We start from the raw sequence: 24115 nt of genomic DNA on the forward strand, positions 1-24115 counted from the left end.
TTTTCTGAAGTCTATATTCCCTGCTCTTAATATATACATTCAAGTTTTCTTTTGAAGAACATTTCATGGTATGTCCTTTTCTATTCTTTTAACCTATTTTTATCATAGTTAAAGTAGATTTCTTGCAGATAAACTATTATTGGATTTTAAAAAAATGAAATCTGACATTTATCATTTATAGTGTGTTTATATTTAACCTAATTACTGACAATTTTATCAGCAATTTTAATTTTTTGAAATTTGTTTTTATTTGATTTCTATTTGTACTACTCTGTTTTTTTATTCCTCCATTTCCTCATTTCTCCCTTCTTTTGGCTCATATGAATATTTTTAGTATTCCATTTGAATTTATCTATTGAATCTTGGCTATATATTTTTGCATTATTTTTAGTGGTATCTCCAGGAATTAAAATGCACATACTTAAGCTTCTTGGTTTACTTAGACTCGGCATTTTACCATTTCAAGTAAAATATTAAGACTGTTTAACTATATGGATCATTTACTGTCTCCCTTCACGTTATAGTTACCTAATATATTATGTCTACATTAGATTGAAATCCTTCAATGTTATACTTTTTGCTTTAAACTGTCATACATATTTTAAATAATTTGAGAGTAGAAAATAGTCTGTTTCATTTACTCCCTGTTGTTTTTATTGTTCTTTCTTTATTTCCCTCTGGCATCATTTCTGTTTAGCCTAAAGATCTTTCTTTTAGAGAATATCTCACAATGAGTTTAGCTTTTCTTCATCGAAAAATATCTCTATAACACTCTTATTTCTGAAAGATACAATCTGTAGTATAGAATTCTCAGTTGACAGTTATTTTCTTTTAATATCAGCACTCTAAAGAAGTTGCACTGCCTTCTGACTCCATGTTTTTCTTTTGGGAAATGCATGGTCTTTTATTGCTCTCTTATACATAATATGTTGTTTTCTCTGGCAGTTTTAATGGTTTTCTTCATATTTGGATATAAACAGTTTGATTTTGCTGTGTCAGGGTGTGTGCATGTCTTTGGTGGTTTTTTTTTTTTTTTTTTTTTTAGTTTGTGTTCCTTGGGATTCATTTAGTACTTTAAATCTGTAAAGTATTTTTTTAAAATCAAATTTGGGAAGTTTTCAACTACTGTTTCTTCAAATATGTTTTTTGTGTACTATTTCTGATTTTAGGATGTCAATGACATGAGTATTACAAGTTTGATATAGTCTCAAAGCTCTCTGAGACTGTGTTCTTGTTTTACATCCTTTCTCTCTTTGTCTTTATATTATGTATTTTGTACTTCCTATTTTCAAATTACTTGATTTTTCCCCTCATTTTCATTCTGCTATTGGGCCCATCAAGTGAATTTTTTATTTTGGATATTATATTTTTCAGATCTAAAATTTCTATTTGGTTCTATTTTATAGTTCTACTTAGAACTTTTATGTTTTTATTCATTTCAAATATGTTCATCTTTACCTTATGGATGGTGGTTTTAATAGCACTTTTAAGTCTTTGTCTGATAATTTCAATTTTTGGGTCATCTCAGAATTGTCATCTGTTGATTGTCTTTTCTCTTGAGGATTGGTTAGTTTTCCCCCAACCCCCACTCTCCTTTTTTTGTTTGATTTTGAGGGTTTTTTAAAAATCATGTTTGCTTAATTTGAATCGTATTCTGAATATTTTGAACATTGTGAGATCTTGGGTCCCTTTTATTGTTTTGTTTCAGCATGCAGCCAACTTAGTTACATTCACACTGTAAGTTTTGTCTCATCTTCCATGAGTGGTGGTTTCAATGTCAGTTCAATTTGCAAGGTGGTTGCTATGCTATTTGGGTCTGCCTGGTACATCTGCTGCTTAAGGATTAGTTTGGACTTGGGCCATTGTTTATATCATGTTTTATTTTTTAAGTACTCTTTTATGCTTCTTTGGATCTCTTTGGCATATATGCAACTCCAGGGTAATCCTGGGACTTTTGTTGTTTTATACCTAGAAGTGAGTGTTTTTCTCTCTCTAACTCTTCTCTCTGGGAGTCCCTTCCCTCCCCAAAATATACTCCCCGCCAACACACACACACACACACACACACACACACACACACACACACACACACACACAGGTGGGTATTTTTCTACACAATGGCTGGTATACAGGAGCCTCTTTTTTTGGTTCCATGGGTAGAATCAATGTTTTATGTCTGAGAATTTTTGCTTTTAGCACCCATGGCACAATTATATCAGTCAGGCCATCCCTCGGTTAAAGCCTGGAGATGATAGAGGAAAATAAGACCATGAAACACCCTCATTACAGATCATTGTCCAGATTGTTGGGTTCAGTCCAATCTGCTTGCTAATGTTTACTTTCAGAGGAATTGTCTTTGTGCCTTCTCTGGGGATTTTAGTTGTGATCAATATGAGAGATATGCTGTAGGTGGCCTACTCTGTCATGGATGACACAGATGAAATCTTGGAAGGCTTGTCTTCATTTTTGGAGGGTATTTTCTTCTGAGTAAATGATTCTGTGTTGAAAGTTTTTACTTTCAGAACTTTAAAAAGTCAGCTGACTTACATAGTTTCTATTGAAAAGTGAGCTGTCAGTTTTATTGTTGATATTTTCAAGGTAATATGCCTTTCCTCCACTGTGATTGCTTTTAAGACATTGCCTTAGCTTTGAGTTTTAGCAATTTGGCTATAATAGTTCTAGAATTTCTTTGATCTTTCCTTCTTGGGGTTTGCTGAGCTGCTAAATCTTTGAATTGATTTCTTCTATCAAATTTGAAATATTCTTGGCTATTATTTATCTCCTCAAATATTGCATGACCCTATCCTCTTTCTCCTCTCATCTGGGACTCAGTTATGCACGTTAAACCTTCTGACTCTTCATCCTAGTCCAGAATTGGGAAAGGTCACCACAGAGGACAATGAGTAACAATCATCAGCTAACCTCACGGGGCTCCTGATTCTAAGAAATTCTTTGCTTGTTACTCTTCCATATTAATTTTAAGATCACTTTGTCAAGTTCTGTGATAATCATTTGCATTTAGTTGCCATGTCTCCTTCAGTCTGTGATTGTTCCTCAGTCTTTTAATTTCTTCAGGACTTTGACACTTTTGAAGAGTTCGGGCCAGTTATGGTGTGTAATGTCCCTTAAATTGGGTTTGTCTAATCTTTTTTAATAATTAAACTCAGAGGTTTTACATTTTTGTTCAAAATACCATTAAAACAATGTCTTACCCTTTTCAGGGCTTTATATCAGGGTACCTTATGTCAAAATGTCTATGAAGGTTAATTTTGACCACAAAGGCAAGATGGTATCCTCCAGGCTTCTCCTTTGTAATTAATGACTACCTTGGGGAAGATACTTGGGGGTGACCCAGATGTCTTTTGTTGCCATCATCCTCTCACATACTAATTTTATACATCAGTTGTTCTTGACTGCAACACTTACTACTGAGGTACACCCTAATGGCAATTTTCTACACCCAGTCTTCTACATTTATTAATTGGTATTCTGTGAAGAAGAGCTGTTCCTCTTTTCCCTGTAATTTATTTAGTCAATTATTTATTTACACAAGATAACTTTGGGGTATTAGTTTATTCTGTGGGTTATAATTCAGAGCTGTCATTACTGACATTGTTGTTCAAATTGTCTCAGCATTGCATTGGATGCTTCCTCAGGTAGGTTCTTATGTCCTTTTGACATTCCTCCATCATTTTTTGAGCATTTCCTTACGTTCTAGTAACACAAGATGTTCTAGGCTCATCTCATGTTTTCTCTGACCTAGCTCTGACATAAGTCTTTTCTCCAAAGAGCCCTAGTTCCTTTTATTAGAGAATGGTATTTAAAACCCAAGATCTGAGTGCTAGGTGTGCTCATTGCTTCTAGCTAGGCCTGCTCAGTGGACAGGAAATATATATATGTATATATAAATACACCCATATACACATCTATATTTCTGTATCTATTCATTGGTACATGTATTAAAAACCATGAGTTATACAGATACTTCCAATTCTAATCCAGATCCACAGAGTTTATTCTAGCCTTCTCCCTTTCCTTATTTGGAATCTCTGGAATATAGATTATTTATAATTTGTTAAACTAGTCCCCATTTGATAGGCATTTGGATTATTTTCAGTTACTGGCTCTTAAAAAGAGTGCCACAATGATCATCTTTGTACATTTTGTAGAGATTTTGCAAATATATAAATATATATATATGTGTGTGTATGTATATATATGAAAAATGTCTAGCAGTGGGCTTGCTTGGTCTAAAGGAATGCACATTAAAATTTTTGATATGTATTTCCAAGCTATACTGTAGAAATGCCATTTTCATCTTTTAAAATTATTTTCTTAAGGTTTTCTTAAAAACAGTCCTAGCCTCATTATTAATATCAGTGTCTCTTTTACTCTTCCTGTGACTGTTTAGATGGACTTCTGATGAGATCCAGGGGGCCCACTATACTGCTGGCATTTAGTTTTTCCTTTAATCTAGTTAAATTGATTAATGTAATAATTAGTCTCTAGCCCAGAATCCTGATAGTGTTATAATTTTTATTCACAGACATTTCCCAAACCTCATTTTCCTTCAACAGTTTCAGTCAAATTATAGACATTTACACTGATTTCTTTATAACCTAGTAAAGGTTTCATTGCCCTGAATAATCTGGAGATATCTCTCTTCATATTAAAATTAGCTATTAGCTTAAAGATTTTTTCACTCTTTGCAATCTGGCTGTGTTTTCCTTGAAGGCAATTTTCAATCTGTTCTCTCTTAATAGCTCCAATTAAAATGCTGCCTTCTTATTGGTTGCACTTGTTAATTCAAATGGCTCCCCATTAACTGATGGTTTCTCTCTGAATTACAAGAGAGAGAGTTGGACAGAGTTCACCTCACTCTGGTTTCACTCTCACATTTCTCTTCTGGCTTCCACTAGAAATTCTTCAGTTCCCCTAATCTCTATTGGAGAGTCACCTATGCCTCTCCTATATTACTCACTTCAAACTGGACACGTAAAGTAGTGAGTATATTATTTGAATGTATTTAGCAGCATGGAGTAATAGATGTAATCTGGAAGGAATTTGCTACAGTGAATAACAATAATTGGAGTTTGGGTATTTAGGGTGCAAATAGAGTGTAAAGGCATTGAATGGGTCTAATTAACACCTGTATGTGTTAAACATTTGTTAAGGCTTATTGTATATCAGACACTAAAATGGATGCTAAAAAAGCAAACATGGTACCTTCTTTTTTGGCAAATGGTCTGCCTTTGGAGAGGCAGGCAGAATTGAACAAGGATTGCATGGTTGACTGTTGCTGTAATAGGAGCTAATCAACAGCAGGGAGACACCAGAGGAGGAAGCCCCAGTGTCTCAACCTTAGGGAGTCAGTATAGACACCACAGAGGAGGCCACTCACCTAGGCTATGAAGAATGAAGGAAAGAAGAGGAAGGGTTTTCCAGGCAGAGATAAATAACTTAGAACAACAGGGAGCCATGGAATAATGTGGTTTGTAGAGGAATGACGGGGAGTTCTAAAGTGACCCAAGGTTCAAGAGACTAATGTTTGAGAAACTCTTTGACCAAATATAGACAAGTATCACACAAAAAACGTTGTTTGTTTTAAGGACTCGGTGCAATCTTATTCCTTTCTAAGTTGTCAAAAAAGACTAAAATACCCTCTTTGTGACTACTTTGTTCTTTAAAAATCTTCATGTGAAGGGAGAGTGTTTCTTCTGTATGGCTAAGGACTTGGGCACGTGGTCCTTTCCCTTGGTTCTTAGAGGACAGTACTGGTACTAAGTACACTGGAGTACTGCCAGCTCATTCTGCTTGTGAGCACATGAGAATATGAATAGATTATTCAGTCACATGAACAACAAAATGTATAGATTAGCCATACTTGAGCATAGCTTAGTTAATACTTTAGTGTCAGTCCTCTGAGGCCAGCTGCTCCCCTCCAACCCAAAGGGGGAAAAGATAATGGAAAGGAGCCTATTTGGGGCAGGGTAAACACTGGGATGACTTCTCAGGTATTGAATTGTGAAGAAGCTTTAATGCCTCATTTGGAAAAGCATAACTGGAAGCCAAAATTACTCAACAAATCACTGTTAATTTCCAGATGACACTTATGGCTCCATAATTTCTACGGAAGAGGAATTTAGAGGTGGCTGTCACTTTGGAAAGTGAGGGATGGAGCCATATCTATAAGCTTTATTTGTATAGCACTTTACATAAGATTAAGAAAAGGTCAGTAAAGTAGGGTAGCCATTACTTTGGGGGAAATAAATAAACAAAAACAAGATGAAAGAGGGAGAAGCTAATCCTGAAGAGGGAGTTAAGGAAGGTGAGAATCAACAAACTTTGGGGTGCTCTGCAGAAAGAGGAGTGGCGAGGGGCTGGACTAAACCTCTTTGAGGACATTGGTCTCTGTAAATCAGAGAGTTCCTCTGAGAGTTCCACTCCCCCTCCTTTGTAGCCCTGTACTTGTCCCAGTCTCTCAAAATGTTTTACTTAGAATTATATCTTGACATAGATATAGCTCTTCCCTCAACCCTGGGTTTATATATTCTGCCAACTCGAATTCTTTACCTTTATGTCTCATATGGCATCTCAAACTTAACATGCCCAAAACTGGAATTCCGATTTTTGCCTTCCCCTCCTTCCTTTTCCCAGTCTTCCACAATTAATACTTCAATGTCAAGTTCATCTTTGTATATTGCCTACACCAAAAACTTCAGTTTTCCTTGACTCCTTTTTTTCCCCTCATACCACACATCCAACTCTGGAGCACATCTTATTAGCTCTATCTTTTAAAAACCCAGGAACCCAACCACTTCAGCTACTCTGCTGCTACCACCCTGTCCAACCTTTATAATACCCTTGCCTGAATCTTTACTATAGGCTCCTAACTCCTTTTCTTTCTTTCACCTTTGCCCTCTCCTCCCCCTCTAGTGTCTTTTTAACTCAGCAGCCAGAGGGATGCTTTTAAAATGTGACCAAATTCTTGCATAGTGAATAAGTTCTTACATGGTGAACAGTACAGGGGCAGTCATCACAGAAACTTTTGGTTTTGATCACGCATTATGAACTATAAACAATCAGGTCAAATATGAATATTTGTTTGATATTTATACTTGATTTATATGTGGATCCCACATTTCTCCCTTTATTATTATTATTATTTTTATTTTTAATAAAATGCTGAAGTGGTAGGTAGATGCAAGATAAAGGTAGAAAACATAGTTTAGTGTTGTAAGAGAGCAATTGTAGATGATCAGGTGTGTGCCTGTAGACTATGTGTTAATCCAAGCTAGACAAGGGCATTAAAATATCCACAGATGCAGATTTCTCTCAAAACAGGGGGGGTGAGGTTCTAAGTTCACCATGTAAGAACTTGTTCGTTATGCATCAGAAGATTGGAGACTGACGAGAATTAGGCTTGAGATGGATTAATGATTGTGCATTGAGCGTTGACTCCCCTATACAAAATTTTATTGTTGTTAACAACCATTTGATCAATAAATATGAGAGATGCCCTCTCAAAAAAAAATGTGAATCAGGTCACATTCAAAACCATCCAGTGGTTTCCTGTGTCATTCAGAGTAAAAGCCAAAGTCCTTACTCGAGCCAGTAAGGCCCTACACAGTCTGGTCCTGCTGCTGCTCTGACCACATCTCCTACTGCTGTTCATGTTATTCCTTCTGGGCAGCCACACATGCACCTCTTTGCTGGTCTTCACATTCAGCAGTCTCATACCTGTCTTGGACCTTTGTCTTTACCCTCTGCCTAGAATTCTTGCTGTAGGTATCTACTTGACTTACTCCTTCACTGCCATAGGGCCTCTGCTCAAATGTTACATTTATTAATGAGGCTTGTGCAAACTAGCATACCGTCCCTATTAGTCCCACTATCCCCTTCCTTGCTTTACCTCTCATGGACCCCACTGCAACCACAGTAAACCTAGACTCCATGGCACCGAGACCTGCTCTCTGTTTTGTTCATTGCTTTACCCTAGAGTGTGTAATGTTGCCTGACATAGAGTAGGTGCTCAGCAAATAATTTTTTTGAATAAATGAATGAATCCTACTAGAAATTTCAGTCATTAATTGCTCAGATCAACAAGAATCTAGAGTTTTTTTGTCTGTTAGATTGCTGTTTGTCTATTTTTCAAAGTTCCAAGTCATGAGGAAACTAAGGAAAATGCCCTTCATTCATATCTTAGTGTGAATTCATTGACCTTATGCATTTGTAATATAAAGGTGAGATTAGCCTTGTCAAAGAAATAGCTTTTTGATAAAACCAGGTCTTAGATCTAGATTTTTTTTAAAGCTTATCTCTGGTGCTTCTCTAGTAACTATTTTGTTTTCCTTCTACCTGTTATTGCCACAGAGCTTCAATGAGTAAGTTGAATGAATGTACCAGGAACTATTACTTGTCCTCTATCACTCATTCTTTAAGTTAAACCCCACTGTAAATCTTCTTTCTAACCTAATGGTTTGATTAACCATAATGGCTTTTTTGTCTGGTCCTTTTCTCCCCAATGCCTATTGTCACTGACTAGCACCTCCTTGAAAAATCATCTTCTTTTGGGTTCATTAAGACTGCATTTCTGTGTTCCCCTTCTCTTTCCCTCCCCTGACCCTTCTTCCTAGAATTTATATTAAGTACCCATTTCTTAAGGTTTTATCCTCAGCCATTTTGTCTTTCAGAAGCCTCAAGACCTTTCACAGCAGCAACTAATAATGCTACATAGTTGACTCTCAAGCCCAGTCTCTTTTACATCTCAAGCCCCAGCTCCTCATCTTCAACTGTCTGCTAGACAAGGCTTCTTCTAATTACGTTCATATGAGATGCCCAGGACCCGGACTAGAGGACACAGAGGCGTTGGCACCCTCTGGTGGAGAGAGTACAAAGTCGTCTTTAGGTATCTGCTTGCTTAGTGGATCCTGACAGCAGATATTCCAAGGAAGATTACACTGGTTGAGCATTTACCAAATGCTCCATATTCAAATGTATGTAATTTTCTAATAACTCTAGAGTACATCTCTTGAGTTATCAATAATAATTACTAGACAGACCTCTTTTTGGGACCTTTCAGTTTCTTGCTAGACTATTTATATGCAACAAAAGGATTTGGATTATAAGAATTCCTAAGCATGGTTTTAAGGCAAGAAATTGCTCTAAAAGATGCTGTGAAGGTTATAATGAGATACAGAACCATTCTTACGGAACTTAATTAACTAGGAAAACAACCCATTCACTCTGGAGAAGTGACTAAATCAAGAGGTAAATCCCAAGGTAGGATACTGCGTGTAGAATAGGAGATGTCACAAGGCACTCAAATGCCAACAAATGGTACAGAACCTGAGTTTAAAGAAGGTTGAGTGTAGAAAGATTAGTATGTTTGGGAATGGCTTCTTTGAGGAGGCAGGACTTAAACTTATTGTTTTTTTTTTAATTCAATTTAAATTTTTTTATTTTGGTATCGTTAATATACAGTCACATGAGCAACATTGTGGTTACTAGATTCCCCCCATTACCAAGTCCCCACCACATACCCCATTACAATCATTGTCCATCAGTGTAGTAAGATGCTATAGAGTCACTACTACTTGTATACTCTGTGTTATACTGCCTTCCCGTGCCCCCCCTCCACATTATGTGTGCTAATCATAATGCCCCTTATTCTCCTTCCCATCCCTTCCCCCCACCCTCCCGAATCCATTTCCCTTTGGCAACTGTTAGTCCATTCTTGGGTTCTGTGAGTCTGCTGCTGTTTTGTTCCATCAGTTTTTGCTTTGTTGTTATACTCCACAGATGAGTGAAATCATTTGGTACTTGTCTTTCTCCGCCTGGCTTATTTCACTGAGCATAATACCCTCTAGCCCCATCCATGTTGTTGAAAATGGGAGGATCTGTTTTCTTCTTATGGCTGAATAATATTCCATTGTATATGTACCACATCTTCTTTATCCATTCATCTACTGATGGACACTTAGGTTGCTTCCATATCTTGGCTATTGTAAATAGTGCTGTGATAAACATATGAGTACATACGTATTTTGAATTTAGGATCCTGCGTTCTTAGGGTAAATTCCTAGGAGTGGAATTCCTGGGTCAAATGATATTTCTATTTGCAGTTTATTGAGGAACTTCCATACTGCTTTCCACAATGATTGAGCTGTTTTACATTCCCACCAGCAGTGTAGGAGGGTTCCCCTTTCTCCACATCCTCACCAGCATTTGTTGTTCCTAGTCTTTTGTATGTTGGCCATCCTAACTGGCCTGAGGTGATATCTCATTGTGCTTTTAATTTGCATTACCCTGATAATTAGTGATGTGGAGCATCTTTTCATGTGCCTGTTAGCCATCTGAATTTCTTCTTTGGAGAAGTGTCTCTTCAGATCCTCTGCCCATTTTTTAATTTGGTTATTTGCTTTTTGGGCGTTGAGGCATGTGAATTCTTTATATATTTTGGATAGTAACCCCTTGTCGGATATGTCATTTGTAAGTATACATGTCATTGTAAGTATACTATAGGATGCCTTTTTGTTCTGCTGATGGTGTCCTTTGCTGTACAGAAGCTTTTTAGTTTGATGTAGTCACATTTGTTCATTTTTGCTTTTGTTTTCCTTGCCTGAGGAGATGCATTCAGGAAAAAGTTGCTCATGTTTATATTCAAGAGATTTTTGCTTATGTTTTCTTCTAAGAGTTTTATGGTTTCATGATTTACATTCAGGTCTTTGATCCATTTTGAGTTTACTTTTGTGTATGGGGTTAGACATCATCCAGTTTCATTCTCTTGCATGTAGCTGTCCAGTTTTGCCAACACCAGTTGTTGAAGAGGCTGTCATTTACCCACTGTATACCCATGGCTTCTTTATCATATATTAATTGACCATATATGGTTGGGTTTATATCAGAGCTTTCTAGTCTGTTCCATTGGTCTATGGGTCTGTTCTTGTGCCAGTACCAAATTACCTTGATTACTGTGGCTTTGTAGTAGAGCTTGAAGTTGGGGAGCATAATCCCCCCCAACTTTATTCTTCCTTCTCAGGATTGCTTTGGCTATTCAGGGTCTTTTGTGGCTCCATATGAATTTTAGAACTATTTGTTCTAGTTTGTTGAAGAACACTGTTGGTATTTTGATAGGGATTGCATTGAACATATAGATTGCTTTAGGCAGGATGGCCATTTTGACAATATTAATTCTTCCTATCCATGAGCATGGGATGTGTTTCCATTTATTGGTATCTTCTTTAATTTCTCTCATGAGTGTCTTGTAGTTTTCAGAGTATATGTCTTTCACTTCCTTGGTTAGGTTTATTCCTAGGTATTTTATTCTTTTTGATGCAATTGTGAATGGAATTGTTTTCCTGATTTCTCTTTCTGCTAATTCATCATTGCTGTATAGGAATGCAACAGATTTCTGTGTACTAATTTTGTATCCTGCAACTTTGCTGAATTCAGGCATTAGATCTAGTAGTTTTGAGTGGATTCTTAAACTTATTCTTAATGAAGTATTTCCCAAACTTCTAGCACTCTAGTTCACAACTTTTGCCATGAAACTACTATCTATGTTATTTCTCTACATTGACACTTAAAAAAAAATTTTTAGTAAATACCTTTTGCCTTGTCTTATATCATCAAACCCATGAAATCACAGGTTTGATGGGCTTTTGTGCTTGGTATATATTTGTTTTTCTAATACAAGTGAAACAAACACAGTAAATCCTCATTATGTGGAGATAATTTGTTCTGGAAAAAGGCCACATAAAGGGACTCAAGCTACCTAAAGAGAATATCATTCATTCATGCAAAAGTTTGATTAGGATTTTAGTTTGTAAGTAAAACTAAAAATTATGAAAACAAGTTTATTTCATTGTATACTTAACAAATTATAAGATGTCATTGCAACAGTGAACATTCAGAATGAACAAATTGTGATTTAATTGCATGCTAAGTATTTTTCTGATAAAATAATTTAACTTTTGTGGCACAATCATAAATATTAAAAGACTGTAAAACAGACCTTGATCCTTTAATATTCAGGTGATTTTTTTGAGCAACAAATTTTGTTATTATCCTTGTGAATTTTCTCTTGTTCAATTAACTAATTTAGCCCTTCTAGAACCTTATCTGTTAGTGGATTTGCATGTGATTTAAAGTTATCAGACATTATTTTTATTGACATCATGAAATTCTGCCTCTTTTGTCAGATTTGCAACTTTGCTTTCTAATCAATTTATACTAGGTTTGTATTATTTTGGAGAAAATTGAAAATATCATTGATTTGAACAGTGAAAATATTACCAAGTGGAAGCAATGTTTAAGTCAGTTCTCAGTGCAACAGTGAATATTTTGATGTTAGGATGAGTTTTATTTTCCTTGCATTCTTTAACTCTAGGGCAGCCTTCTCACACTTTTTATACTGGAGGAACACTTGAAATAATTCTCAATTCTCAGAGAATCTCTGGGAAAAAATTATATTTAAAGTGTATAGCATGTCAGTGTGATAATTTAGTTGCAGATATTATAATCCAATAATAATTGCTAATACTCTTTTAAATAGTGATATTTTCCTAAGAATCTGTCAACTTTTTAGTCTATTTGTTTGTAAATCCCCCCACCTTTCCACAAAGGATACCAACTCTAAGGTAGGTCAGTGGTATAGATAGAGGAAACTGAAGTTTTTCCTTTTTAAAATTCTCTGCTTGATTTCTTTGTATCTTACCAAGCAGGACTAAAAGTCTAATCACAAGTTTTTATTATTTGTAGGCATATGCCACTGAGGTATGTTTTGTGGTGCATACTCAGTACAAGGATAAGTTTCCCCACTCCTATTAAAACTAAAAATGACTTTTACACAAACTCTCTTGAAAAGGAAAAAAATAGTTAACTTTCTCTCTCAGAATTAATCTCTTCCTTTCCTTTCAGTGAATTTGAAAACTTATAAGGCAAACAGAACATGTTTTTGTTAAGTAATTGTTTTAAGCCAAAATGGGATATAATTTTCCTAAAGGTAGGCTTGTTAGGTTTATTTAAATAAAGTTTATGAATTTACTTTAATGTTGTTTGCAATATGAAAATAAATTAACAGTGCTGAATAGTAAAGTTGCTAAAACTATATGTCAAAATAACAAATAAGACACAAGACCTTGAAAAAAAACATTTTCTTACTGAGTGGAATGGTTAGGTTCACATAAGTAATTATAAAATTAACACACATGTGTTAGTTTCTTGATCCTTTTAATAGTCCTAAAAATGCATGTAATTTTAATTGCTATTTTGGGACAAAAAATAATCACGTTTATTGTTGCTGCCTTGTTCTCAGGCCTGGGTCAACTGTGAGAGAATTTCCCATGGGTTTTATTTTCAACTGAAATGAGATGATTTCTGTCCTTGCTTTTAGTGGTTCTTAAAAAACAATTTCTCAGCATGTAGGAAGGTGAAAGTGCAGCTTCCTTGTACCTTCATCAGAAGCTGGTAGTAGGCACACCCAGATAGCTGGGGTCCTGCTTTGTGAGACCAAAAGACCTGTGACAGATGCTGGTGAGGCTCCTGGTTACTCTGTGTCCTCTTCTGCAGAACCCTTAGTGACACCTTTTGAAATACTCCCATTTGAGAAACTCTCCTCAGGGGACCTGGATAATGAATACGAGGATAATGTGAACCCCTGTGTATAATTATTGACCTAAAATTTTTTTCAGTGTGTATACTACTTAAAGTCATGTCATGTGTACCTTGGGAAACACTGCCTGAAAGGACAGGTAAGATCTGGATATGTTTCACAGAGGAGAAAGAGCATGCCAAAGAGGAGAATAATTAGAACAAAGGCCAGTGGGCAGTGATACGTTAAATAAAACTGGCTGACACAGACAAACAGCTTATTGACAAAGGAGGCCCGAAGTTGGGGGAATAGCTATCTATGGTTGAATTGTAGAGGCCTTGAACTAAGGAAGAAAAAAGTCTTGGAAATCCACTAAAGATTTGAGGGGTGAATGAAACTGATGAAAAATGATGGGGGAAGATCAATTTGGCAGGGTGGGAAGAATCTAGAAGTAGATAGGCAAGTACAGACATTGTTGTGATAATTTGTGCACATGGAACTGAGAACCAGAATCAGAATGGTGGCCATAGAAATAAAAGAATGGGCTGGCCATACAGCACATGTTGATGGAGGTGATGGTATCAGGAATCAACCTGGGAATGAACACATTTCTACTAATGTTTATGGTATCTCCATTCTCAGAAATATTAGAAATGTGGGATTGAGTGGAACTTTTTGGAAATGCTGCTAGACTGAGCTATTTTCCAAGACTCACTAGCCAGTCATCTTTTCTGGCCTTGTCTCCTGATACTATTCTTGTCATTTCTTGTAGGAATACAGACCTAGTCATTAGAGATCTGATTTTTTCAAGAAAAGCTAGAAACCCAGCCACTTTGTGATAGCATCCCATTTTTAAATGTTGGAAATTAAAATCTTTGTTAACAAATAAAACATATAGTGGACTAGATTTGATTGCCAAATTGCAATCTCTCTGTGGAATTGTGTGTGTTCCTTTTTAAAATCACCTTGAAATGTGCCCTAAACCAAAGGTAATGTTCCCTTTTAGAAGCCTCTCTATGAAATTCCTATTAGCAGGAAGCTCATAGAAAGGCTTTTTATAGTAGCTAATATTTTCCTTTTGTTGGGATGTTGATTTGAAAGTTACAAGCCTTTCTCTGCTTCTTCCCAGCCAGGTCTCTAGACAAACTTTACAACTTTGCTGATTGCTCTGGACTCCATCTGATATTTGCTCTAAATGCACTGCGTCGTAATCCCAATAACTCCTGGAACAGTTCGAGTGCCCTGAGTCTGTTGAAGTACAGTGCCAGCAAAAAGTACAACATTTCTTGGGAACTGGGTAATGGTAAGTAAGGATGTTATTTCCTCTGAATTGACAAGATAAAGGGTAAAATAAATTGGCCTGGAATGTAGTCTCAGTCAGACCATCTCTAGTGCACTGGCCCAGAAAACAGCTGGGATGTTTGGCCACTGAGTTGACCTCAAAAATGGTAAAAAAAAAAAACAAAAAAAAAAACAGTGAAGGACAGTGAATTTAGTGAATTCACACCATTTTCATCTATAGTTATCTCTGGTTACCTCATTCCAAATATGAGGAAAATGCCATATGTGATTTATGACTAACAAATTGATGTTAAACCAGGTATAGCCTGTCTACAGCCTAAGCTGCCTTTTATAATGTGTGTTTTATGGAACAATCGTCCTTCAAGATGATCCTTATAATAACTCAAAAGAACTTGGTCAAATATATTTGGGGACTGCTTGATAGTATATGTGCCTTTTGAAGGTTCACAGTGCACATTAGCATAGAAAAGACTCTAAGAAGTCCTGCTGCAGTGAGATCCGTGTAACGTTTTTTTAACCCAGCATTTCTTAAACTGTCTAATCGGGGTTGGTTCCAGGAGTGTGCAACCTGTGTAGTCACATAGGGCCACGTTGCTTGGTTTAATGCTCTACTGTCGCCATCCTGAAATTCTTTATTTTTTACCAACGGTATCCACATTTTCATTTTGCATGGGGCCCTGCAAATTATGTACCTGGTCCTGTAATGTATGAATGGTATTCCATGGAACACACTTTGGAGAAATATTACCTAAATCAACCCATTTTTCCCAATGACTGAGATATATATATATATATATATGATATTCTGTAGATTCCATGACTTTCTAATGTTGTTGAATTAGTTAATATGGATTATAGTTAAATTATGGATAGTATAAATTTGAAAATATGCTGATTCTCTAATTAAAAGACACTGTATGTAATAAGCCTTAGAACAAAATAGTGGAGTCTAACAAACCAAGGCTTCTTTTTAAATTACTGTTACAAATTGATAGCAACACTTTGTCCAGGGCCTTATGTATCTGTAGCTAAACCATATTTGTTTGGAGCACTGTGTGTGTGTGTGTGTGTGTGTGAGCTCACAGGCATGCTTATGTGTGCATATACAAGCAAATGTGCATATTTTTTGCACTCCAAGTCCTCATAATAAGACAGAGAGGAGATGAGAGTAGGTGAGGGTCTTATAGGAGTATATGTCCTACTTTCCTATTAGTAGCTTTTAACTGGAAAGTAGCTCTCAGTTTCTTGCCTCCTCCCCTGGAATGGGGCAAATTTGAAGAGAGTTAGGAACCATGTGGAGACCCACTGAGTTGCACTGAAGATACTTGGGCTGCAGGGGGTGGAAATGGGGTAGCCTGAGGTTTTTCATGTTCCCAAGCAGTCTGGGTATCAGACATTGTATAACAAAAGCAAGACTGATGTGATCAACATTGAGCTAGGCAAAATTACTGCATAGTAAGCAAAGTCCTTCACTGATTCTTTCCCCCTCCCATCTTCTATTCCACACCCCTTGACATTCTTTGGTACTTTATGTTGTTTACTCATGACTAGCCCATCTAACCTTACCCTGCTCCAATATCAGACTCCACCCAGCTTAGCTGTCTTCCACAAACAGAACCAAATATTCTTCAACCAGTGCATGCCACAAATAGGGAGTTATATCTGTCATGAGGGACCAGTTAGGTATAATGTTTTAAAATGGGTGAGTATTAAGTAGTAAGGGGTGGTAGGGGCTCTGGTGAACTAGAGAGTACATGCTGTGCCTACAGGCTTTGTTTGTTTTCTTTTTAAAATACTGTGCTACCTAAATAAAATTGACGTGTAAGAAATCTCAACTGGTTATACATTAGCCCAAAGCAATTAAAACTTACCTGTAAGTGATTGATGGGAATAATTCCTCCAGGGTTTTTGCATCTCTGAATGTGGGAGCTTATTAAACCAAATAAATCTTTAACCAGTATAGCTGGAGTGATTTAGTGGTGTGGGTGAGTAGGGAGAGAGAGTATATGCACCTTTATACCCATCTGTTGTAGACAACTGAGAGCCTGCCCTTTCCACCTACTGCCTTCCTCCAAATTATGTCAAATCATTTGGAGATGGAGCTAATTACATTTTTTTAAATTTTATTTAGTCACTTTAGTCACACAATATTTGACTCCCATCATCATCTTTGAGGTGTCTCTGTAGGGCTTAACAGAAAGAAAGAATCATTTATGAGAAGGAGAAAAGGCACAGTCATAGATAAGAAAATAGACAGAGGTATAGACAGGAATAAATAGGAAAATAATCAAATCTATAAATTCAAAACTTCAATGAAGTGGAAACCATCTGATAATGTTTTTATGAGCATTTCTATCAAGGTGTATATATAGATAGTTTTTGAGTCTCTAGTCAAGAAGATAAAAACTTTATTTCTGCTTTTTGATATAACTAATAAATAGTCTGCCCAACTCAATATACATTTTAGAGTTTGAAGATTTATTTTGCTGCTACTTCTAATTCATTTTACAACTACTGATAGTGTTTCTTGTGCTAGAATCACATCCCTTAAGATATCTAGTGCATTCTGCTCGCAGCTGTTCTGTGTTGCCCCTTCAGGCCATTCCCCCTCAAAAATTACCTGCATAGTCATCCTCCTGGGCTAGACTTGTCTTTCCAATCTGTTATTCATTCTCCTCTTTTTAGATAGAGGCAATAGTTTAATCATTATATCCAGATTTAGGGAGGGACAGGAGAGCTGGTCAGTCCTCTTATCACTCATCCTCCTTTATGCCCACATTCTGTTAACGTGAATTTTATCTCCAGAGCAAGTCTAGCATTGGAAAAATCAAGGTAGAAATTTCTTTGGTTGTTTTTCCTAGAGTGGCTAAACTTCAAATGGCTTTTTTTTCTCCTTTTAAGTCAGTGAATAGACCACAAAAGCAAGGCATACCCAATATTAAGAAGTGAAGATTAAGAAAATGTAAGTTGTCAAAGTCTATGAAAGAATGACTTTCTTGATACAAGATTAGTAACAACTATGTTCTGTAGATATAAAATGTTTCCTTAAATGTCATAAATTTTAACTCTGCGTTTGGTTAATTTTAGGTGATGATTTAATTATTTGCATTTCTATTAGTCATTGGCAAATCTAGAGTAAGGAAGAACTGGGGGAATTTTGAAGATGGGACTTGAATTGTGGAAGTGTAGAATAAAACCTTTAGTCCAACTCTGCTCCAGAGAGATGGTGTTTGTTCTTTAGAGAGCTATCCTTAACAGAAATCCTTTAAGATAAGACGGTATCTCTAATTGAACCCTCAATTATGAATTGCTTCCCAAGTTAAGTGTGCTTCTCAACTAGATCTACCCACTTCTGTGAGCAAATAAAAGCTACTGTAACTAATTACTGAATCAGTGTCATAGATTCATACCTATACCTGACCTATACATTCACAAATTATTCTCTTGTGATTTTAGTTACAGTCCCTGGAAACTGATGTCTACTGAATGATTTCGTTAAGTCAAATTTTTTGCCTTAAAAAATTTAGCGCCCTAGAAATGGCAATTCTAGCAGCCCAACTTTATTTATTCATCCATTCATTCAATATTTATTACATTTTAGGTCTGTGTGTGTGTGGACAAATGTATGCTGTATTTGTGTATAGCTATTTATACATTTTGATTGTGTGTATTTGTGTGTATATGATGTTATAGTCTTGTGAAGGCCAAACACAGGATTGAGACACTGTCTTCAAATACATTTCCAATTGTTTATGAGGCTAGGTCATAGCCCAGAGCTTTAAAGAATTGCATTGTGATAGGATAGACTTTTGATGAGCAAGGATGGAGAAGAGGGGAAAAAATATGAGAAGATGAGAAACCATATACAGTTTACCTGCTTACTCTTCTCCTTTCCTTCTCCCCCTGTGCTTCTCACGTTCGTCACCTTCAGCTTCTCAGTTCTTTCTCCATGCACTCCCATCCACATACATACTCTCAGGTAATTTAGTCATTCCTGCATTTAACATATATGTATTGAGCACCTGCTATGCAAATGCCGGAGTGGGAATTGGAGGAAAACCTTAAAACCCTTCTCTGCCCTCTACTGCATCTCTTGGTAGAGCATTCTGTTATAGAAAATGGATATATAGGACAAAAAATTCCTAGTCTCTAGGAGCTTATTATCTAAAGGTAAAGTCAGGATAAACTCAGAGCTGTTGAACTATGAAACTCTCATATGCTAGAATTGGAAGGAGCCCTCATAGTGAGAAAGGAGTATAGAAAAAATCAGAGAAGTTGTTGAACCAACAAACAATATAGGATAAAAATGTAAATTAATGTGCAAAATAGTACATTCATATATAATTATCCTTTGATTATTAAGGGAATTTAATGGTGTTTGAATTACATCAATTCTTTATTGAAGTTCAGTGTCATAGTGGATAATAATTTACAATGTAGCTATTTAGTGTTATAGTTAGATAATTGAAGAAAGCATTTGTGGAATAGCTGCTCTGTGTGTGTGGAGGTTAGATGAGTCAGTGATCTGACCAAGGTCATTTGTTTTTTTGTTCTCACTGATATGAGCCACTGATGAGGTGCAATTGACACTTTAAGGAGCTAATAAATAATTTTCACATCCTACTTATTTCTTGAACACTAACTTTTGTTTGCTCAGAACAGGATACAATGAAAGAGAACACACCTAAATGACATGGTCCAATAGAACTTGGCTGTAATTCTTAAATATTTAAAAATCTAGAAATTTGTAAAAGGTAAGACTGAATATGTTGTTCTAATTTACCTCATTGACACATCAGTGACTTCTCTGTCCATATGAGGTTGATAAGAGACAGAAAACCTGCTTTGGTCATTTTTTTGGCTCCAAGTACTGGACATGCACCCACAGTGACCATTCACAGCATGAGGCCAACTCCGTATTTCATTAAAAAGACTTGTGAGCCATGATTCCAACTATGTGATGGTCTGGAAAATGTGAAACTACATTTAGAGAGTGAACAGATCAGTGGTTGCCAGTGGTTTTAGGGGGACAGAGGGAAGGATAATAGGTGGGACACAGGAGATCTTTAGGGGATGAACTTATTTTATATGATACTGTAATGATGGATGACATTATGCTTTTATCAAACCCATACAGTCTTACAACACAAAGAATAAATCATAATGTGAACTATCGACTTCAGTTATAGTAATGTATTGCTATTGGTTCATCAGTTGTAGCAAATGTACCAAGCCAAGGCAAGATGTTAATAATAGGGGAAACCGTGCATGTGGAGGAGGAATATGGGGAATATAGGGGCTCAACAGTTGTAATTTTCTATACCAGACTTTTCTGTAAACCTAAAATTGCTCTAAAAAATAAAAATAAAATCTTTTCATTAAAAAAGAAAGACTATGGGTCACAGTGTTCACTACTTCTTGGAACAATGAATATGATTTGTTGTATTGTTTCACTTCATATTAAGGGCAACACAGGAATCAGTTAAAATAATACTGTTGGGCAAAGGATCTGAATAGATATTTCTCCAAAGAAGAAATACAAATGGCAAACACATGAAAAGATGTTTGACATCACTAGCCACCAGCCATCAAAACACGAATCAAAGCTACAATGAAATCATACCTTACATCCACAATCATGGCCATAATAATAAAAAAAGGAAAATAACAACTGTTGAGAGTATATGGAAAAACTAGAACCCACATTCTTTGCTGAGGAGAATGTAAACTGATGTAGCCACTTTAGAATACATCTGCCATTCCTCAAAAAGTTAAACATAGAGTTACATATGACCTGGCAATTGCTCTCCTAGGTATATATCTAAGGAAATGAAAATATATGTCCATACAAAAACTTGTGCACAAATATTCATAGTAGCATCATTTTAATAGGCAAAAAAGTAAATTTTGTTTTTCTTTTCAAAGAACTAAATTTTGCTTCATTGATTTTCTCTATTTTTATATCTTTGATTTCCACTCCAATTGTTATTAGTTCATCCCTTCTTCTTGCTTTGGATTTAGTTTTCTTTTTCTCTTTCTTAATATAGAAACTTAGGTAACTGATTTGAGAGCTTTCTTTTCTAATATAGGAGTCTAAGGCTATAAATTTCCCTGTAAGCATTACTTATTTTTCCCTAAGCAATGAAAATTTATTTTCTCAGTGTTCTGGAAGCTAGGAGTCCAAGACCAAGGTATCATCAGTTCTGGTTCCTTCTGAGGACACTCTCCTTGGCCTGCAGATGGCTACCTTCTCACTGTGTCCTCGCCTGGCCATCCCTTTATGTGTGTGCCTACTGTCTCTTTGTATGTTCAATTCCCTTTTTTTTTAAGACTTACTTTTAGAGCACTTTTAGGTTCACAAAATTGAGAGGAAGTTAGAAATTTCCCTTATACCCTGCCCCCACACATGTATGGCCTCCCCCACTATCAACATCCCCCACCAGAGCGGTATATTTGTGACAACTGATGAATCTACATTAATACACTGTAATCAACCAAAGTTCATAGTTTACATTATGGTTCACTTTTGGTGTGCACATACTGTGCATTTGGACAAATGTATAATGACATGTATCCATCATTATGGGATCATACAGAGTATGTTCACTTCCCTAAAATTGTCTGTGCTCCCCCTGTTTATCCCTTCCACCTCTTCACAAACCCCTGCCAATTACTGATCATTTTGCTCTCTCTACAATTTTGCCTTTTTCAGAATGCTGACAATTGGAGTCTTACAGTTTGTAGTCTTTAAAGATTGGCTTCTTTCATTTAGTAACATGCATTTAAGGTTCCTCCATGTCTTGCCATGGCTGATAGTTCATTACCTTCTAGTGCTGAATAATATTTCATTGTGTGCATTTACCACTGTTTGTTTATCTATTCACCTACTGAAGGACATCTTGGTTGTTTTGGTGATCATGAATACAGCTGCTAGAAATCCATTTGCAGACAAAAGCATGGACATAAGTTTTCAACTCCTTTGGATTAATAACAAGGAGCACAATTGCTACATCATATGGTAGGAGTATGTTGTTTTGTAAGAAACCACCAAACTCTTCCAGTGACCTCAGCATTTTATATTCTTATCCAGTGACAAATGAGACCATTCATTGTTCTACATCCTTCCTAGTATTTGGTGTTGTCAGTGTTATAAAAGTTGGCCTTCAAATAGGTATATAGTGGTATTTCATGGTTGTTTTATTTTGCATTTCTCTGATGTCCTATGAGGTGGAGCATCTTTTCATATACTTCCTTGTCATTTTATCTTCTTTGGTAAAGTGTCTGTTAAGATGTTTGGCCCATTTTTAAATAAGGTTGTTTGTTTTCTTTTTGTTAAGCTTTTAGAGTTCTGTGTATGTTTTGGATAACAGTCCTTTATCAGATGTGTCTTTTGCAAGTACTTTCTCCCAGTCTGTGGCTTATCTTCTCATTCTATTGATATTGTCTTTTATGTAGAGCAGTTTTAAATTTTACTTGACTCCAGTTTATTATTTCTTTCATAGATTGTGCCTTTGGTGTTATCTGATGTTTTTATATATCATATTTTCATTTTTATTCCTTTAAATTCTTTTTCTAATTCTCCTTGTGATTTCTTTTTTGACTTATGGATTATTTAATTTCCAAAAGTTTATGGATTTTTCAAATTTCTTTCTGTTGTTGAATGCTAATTTAATTTTGTTGTGGTCAGAACATATATATTATATGATTTAATCCTTTTAAATTTATGAGATTTGCATAGACATTGAGAAGTGACTGATGTTTTCCACTGGGAAGGGGGATAAAGGGACACAAAAATTCTCAATCATAATATAAGTTGGTCATGGGGATGGTAGTACACATTGAGAATATAACCATTAAATCTGCAACATCTTCCTATGCTAACAGATAGCAACTGCACCAGTTGGGGTGAGGATTTAATAATGTGAGTACTGTTGAACCACTGTGTTGTATACTTGAAGCCAATATAAGATTGCATATCAACTATACTTCAATTTTTAAAAATTTAACAAAAATAAATAAATATGTGAGATTTGTATTATAGCCTAGCAGATAGGTCTAGCCTAAAGGGAATTCTGTGTGTCCTAGAAAAGAATGTGTATCCTGCTATTATTGGATGGAGTGCTCCGTAGATTTGATCAGGTCAAGTTTGATGATACTCAAGTTTTCTGTATCTTTGTTGATTTTCTGTCTAGATTTCCTTTCCATTATTGAGAATTTGGGATTGAAGTCTCTTTCTATTGTTGAATTTTCTATTTTCCTTTCCAAGGTTGTCAATTTTGTTACATGAATTTTGGTGTTCTGTTCTTGGCATGTATATGTTTATAATTGTTATATTTTTCTTGTAAATGGATCCTTTTATTATTACAAAATGTCCCATACTGATTATCTCTAGTAAATTTTTTGTCTTTAAGTCTATTTTTTCTGGTACTAGTACAGTCACTCCTACTGTCCTATGGTTACCATTTGCATGGTGTATCTTCTTTCATCCTTTTATTTTCAATCTATTTGTGTCTGACTTCAAAGTGCATCTCTTCAGTGGGAGCCTATATTTTTATTCAGCCTAATGGCTTCTGCTTTTAATGAGTGTTTAATCCATTTACATTTACTGTAACTATTGATATAGTTGAATTTAAATCTGCTCTCTTGCTGTTTTCCATTTATTTCATTTTTTTTGTTCCTCTGTTTTTCCTTTACTACCTTTTTGTGCAAGAGATATTGTCTAATGTACCATTTTAACTGTTTTGTTTTGCTTTAGTTATTTACTTAGTAGTTTCTTATCTTAATACATCTTAAATCATTTGAATCTACTTAGCATAGTACAACAATTCCAGTTAAATATAAAATTTGCTACATTAGAGCTCTATTTTCTCCTCCTTTGTGCCATTGTTATTCCAAGTATTACATCTTTATATGTTATAAGCCCCAAATACAGTTTTATAGTTTCTGTTTTATGCAACTGTCACTCAAATTAGTTGAGAAGAGTAATGAATATTTTCAACTGTCTTTTATATTTACCTGTGTAATTACATTTACTGGTGTTCTCTATTTTTTTGTGTGGTTTTGAGTTACCATGTGGTGTCATTTCCTTTCAGCCTGAAAGGCTTCCATTCTTATTTCCTGTAAGGCAGACTTTTTCTCACAGTGAATTCTGACCTTTGTTTTTCTGGAAAGATCAAAATGTTGCTTTCAACTTTGAGGGACAGATTGCTTCATATAGAA

At 35.7% G+C, this 24115-nt stretch overlaps 1 protein-coding gene across 1 annotated transcript in view; it reads left to right on the plus strand.

Moving 5' to 3' along the window:
* Positions 1-24115, plus strand: part of HPSE2 (heparanase 2 (inactive)) — a 667843-nt gene that overhangs the window by 435876 nt on the left and 207852 nt on the right. Inside the window, exon 4 of the mRNA XM_073240566.1 lies at positions 14724-14897. Within this exon, the coding sequence (XP_073096667.1) occupies positions 14724-14897 (174 nt within the window). The remainder of the gene's footprint in view (positions 1-14723; positions 14898-24115) is intronic.

The sequence above is a fragment of the Manis javanica genome, chromosome 7 (genome assembly GCF_040802235.1).
Source record: "Manis javanica isolate MJ-LG chromosome 7, MJ_LKY, whole genome shotgun sequence".
In the NCBI taxonomy this organism is placed as follows: Eukaryota; Metazoa; Chordata; class Mammalia; order Pholidota; family Manidae; genus Manis; species Manis javanica.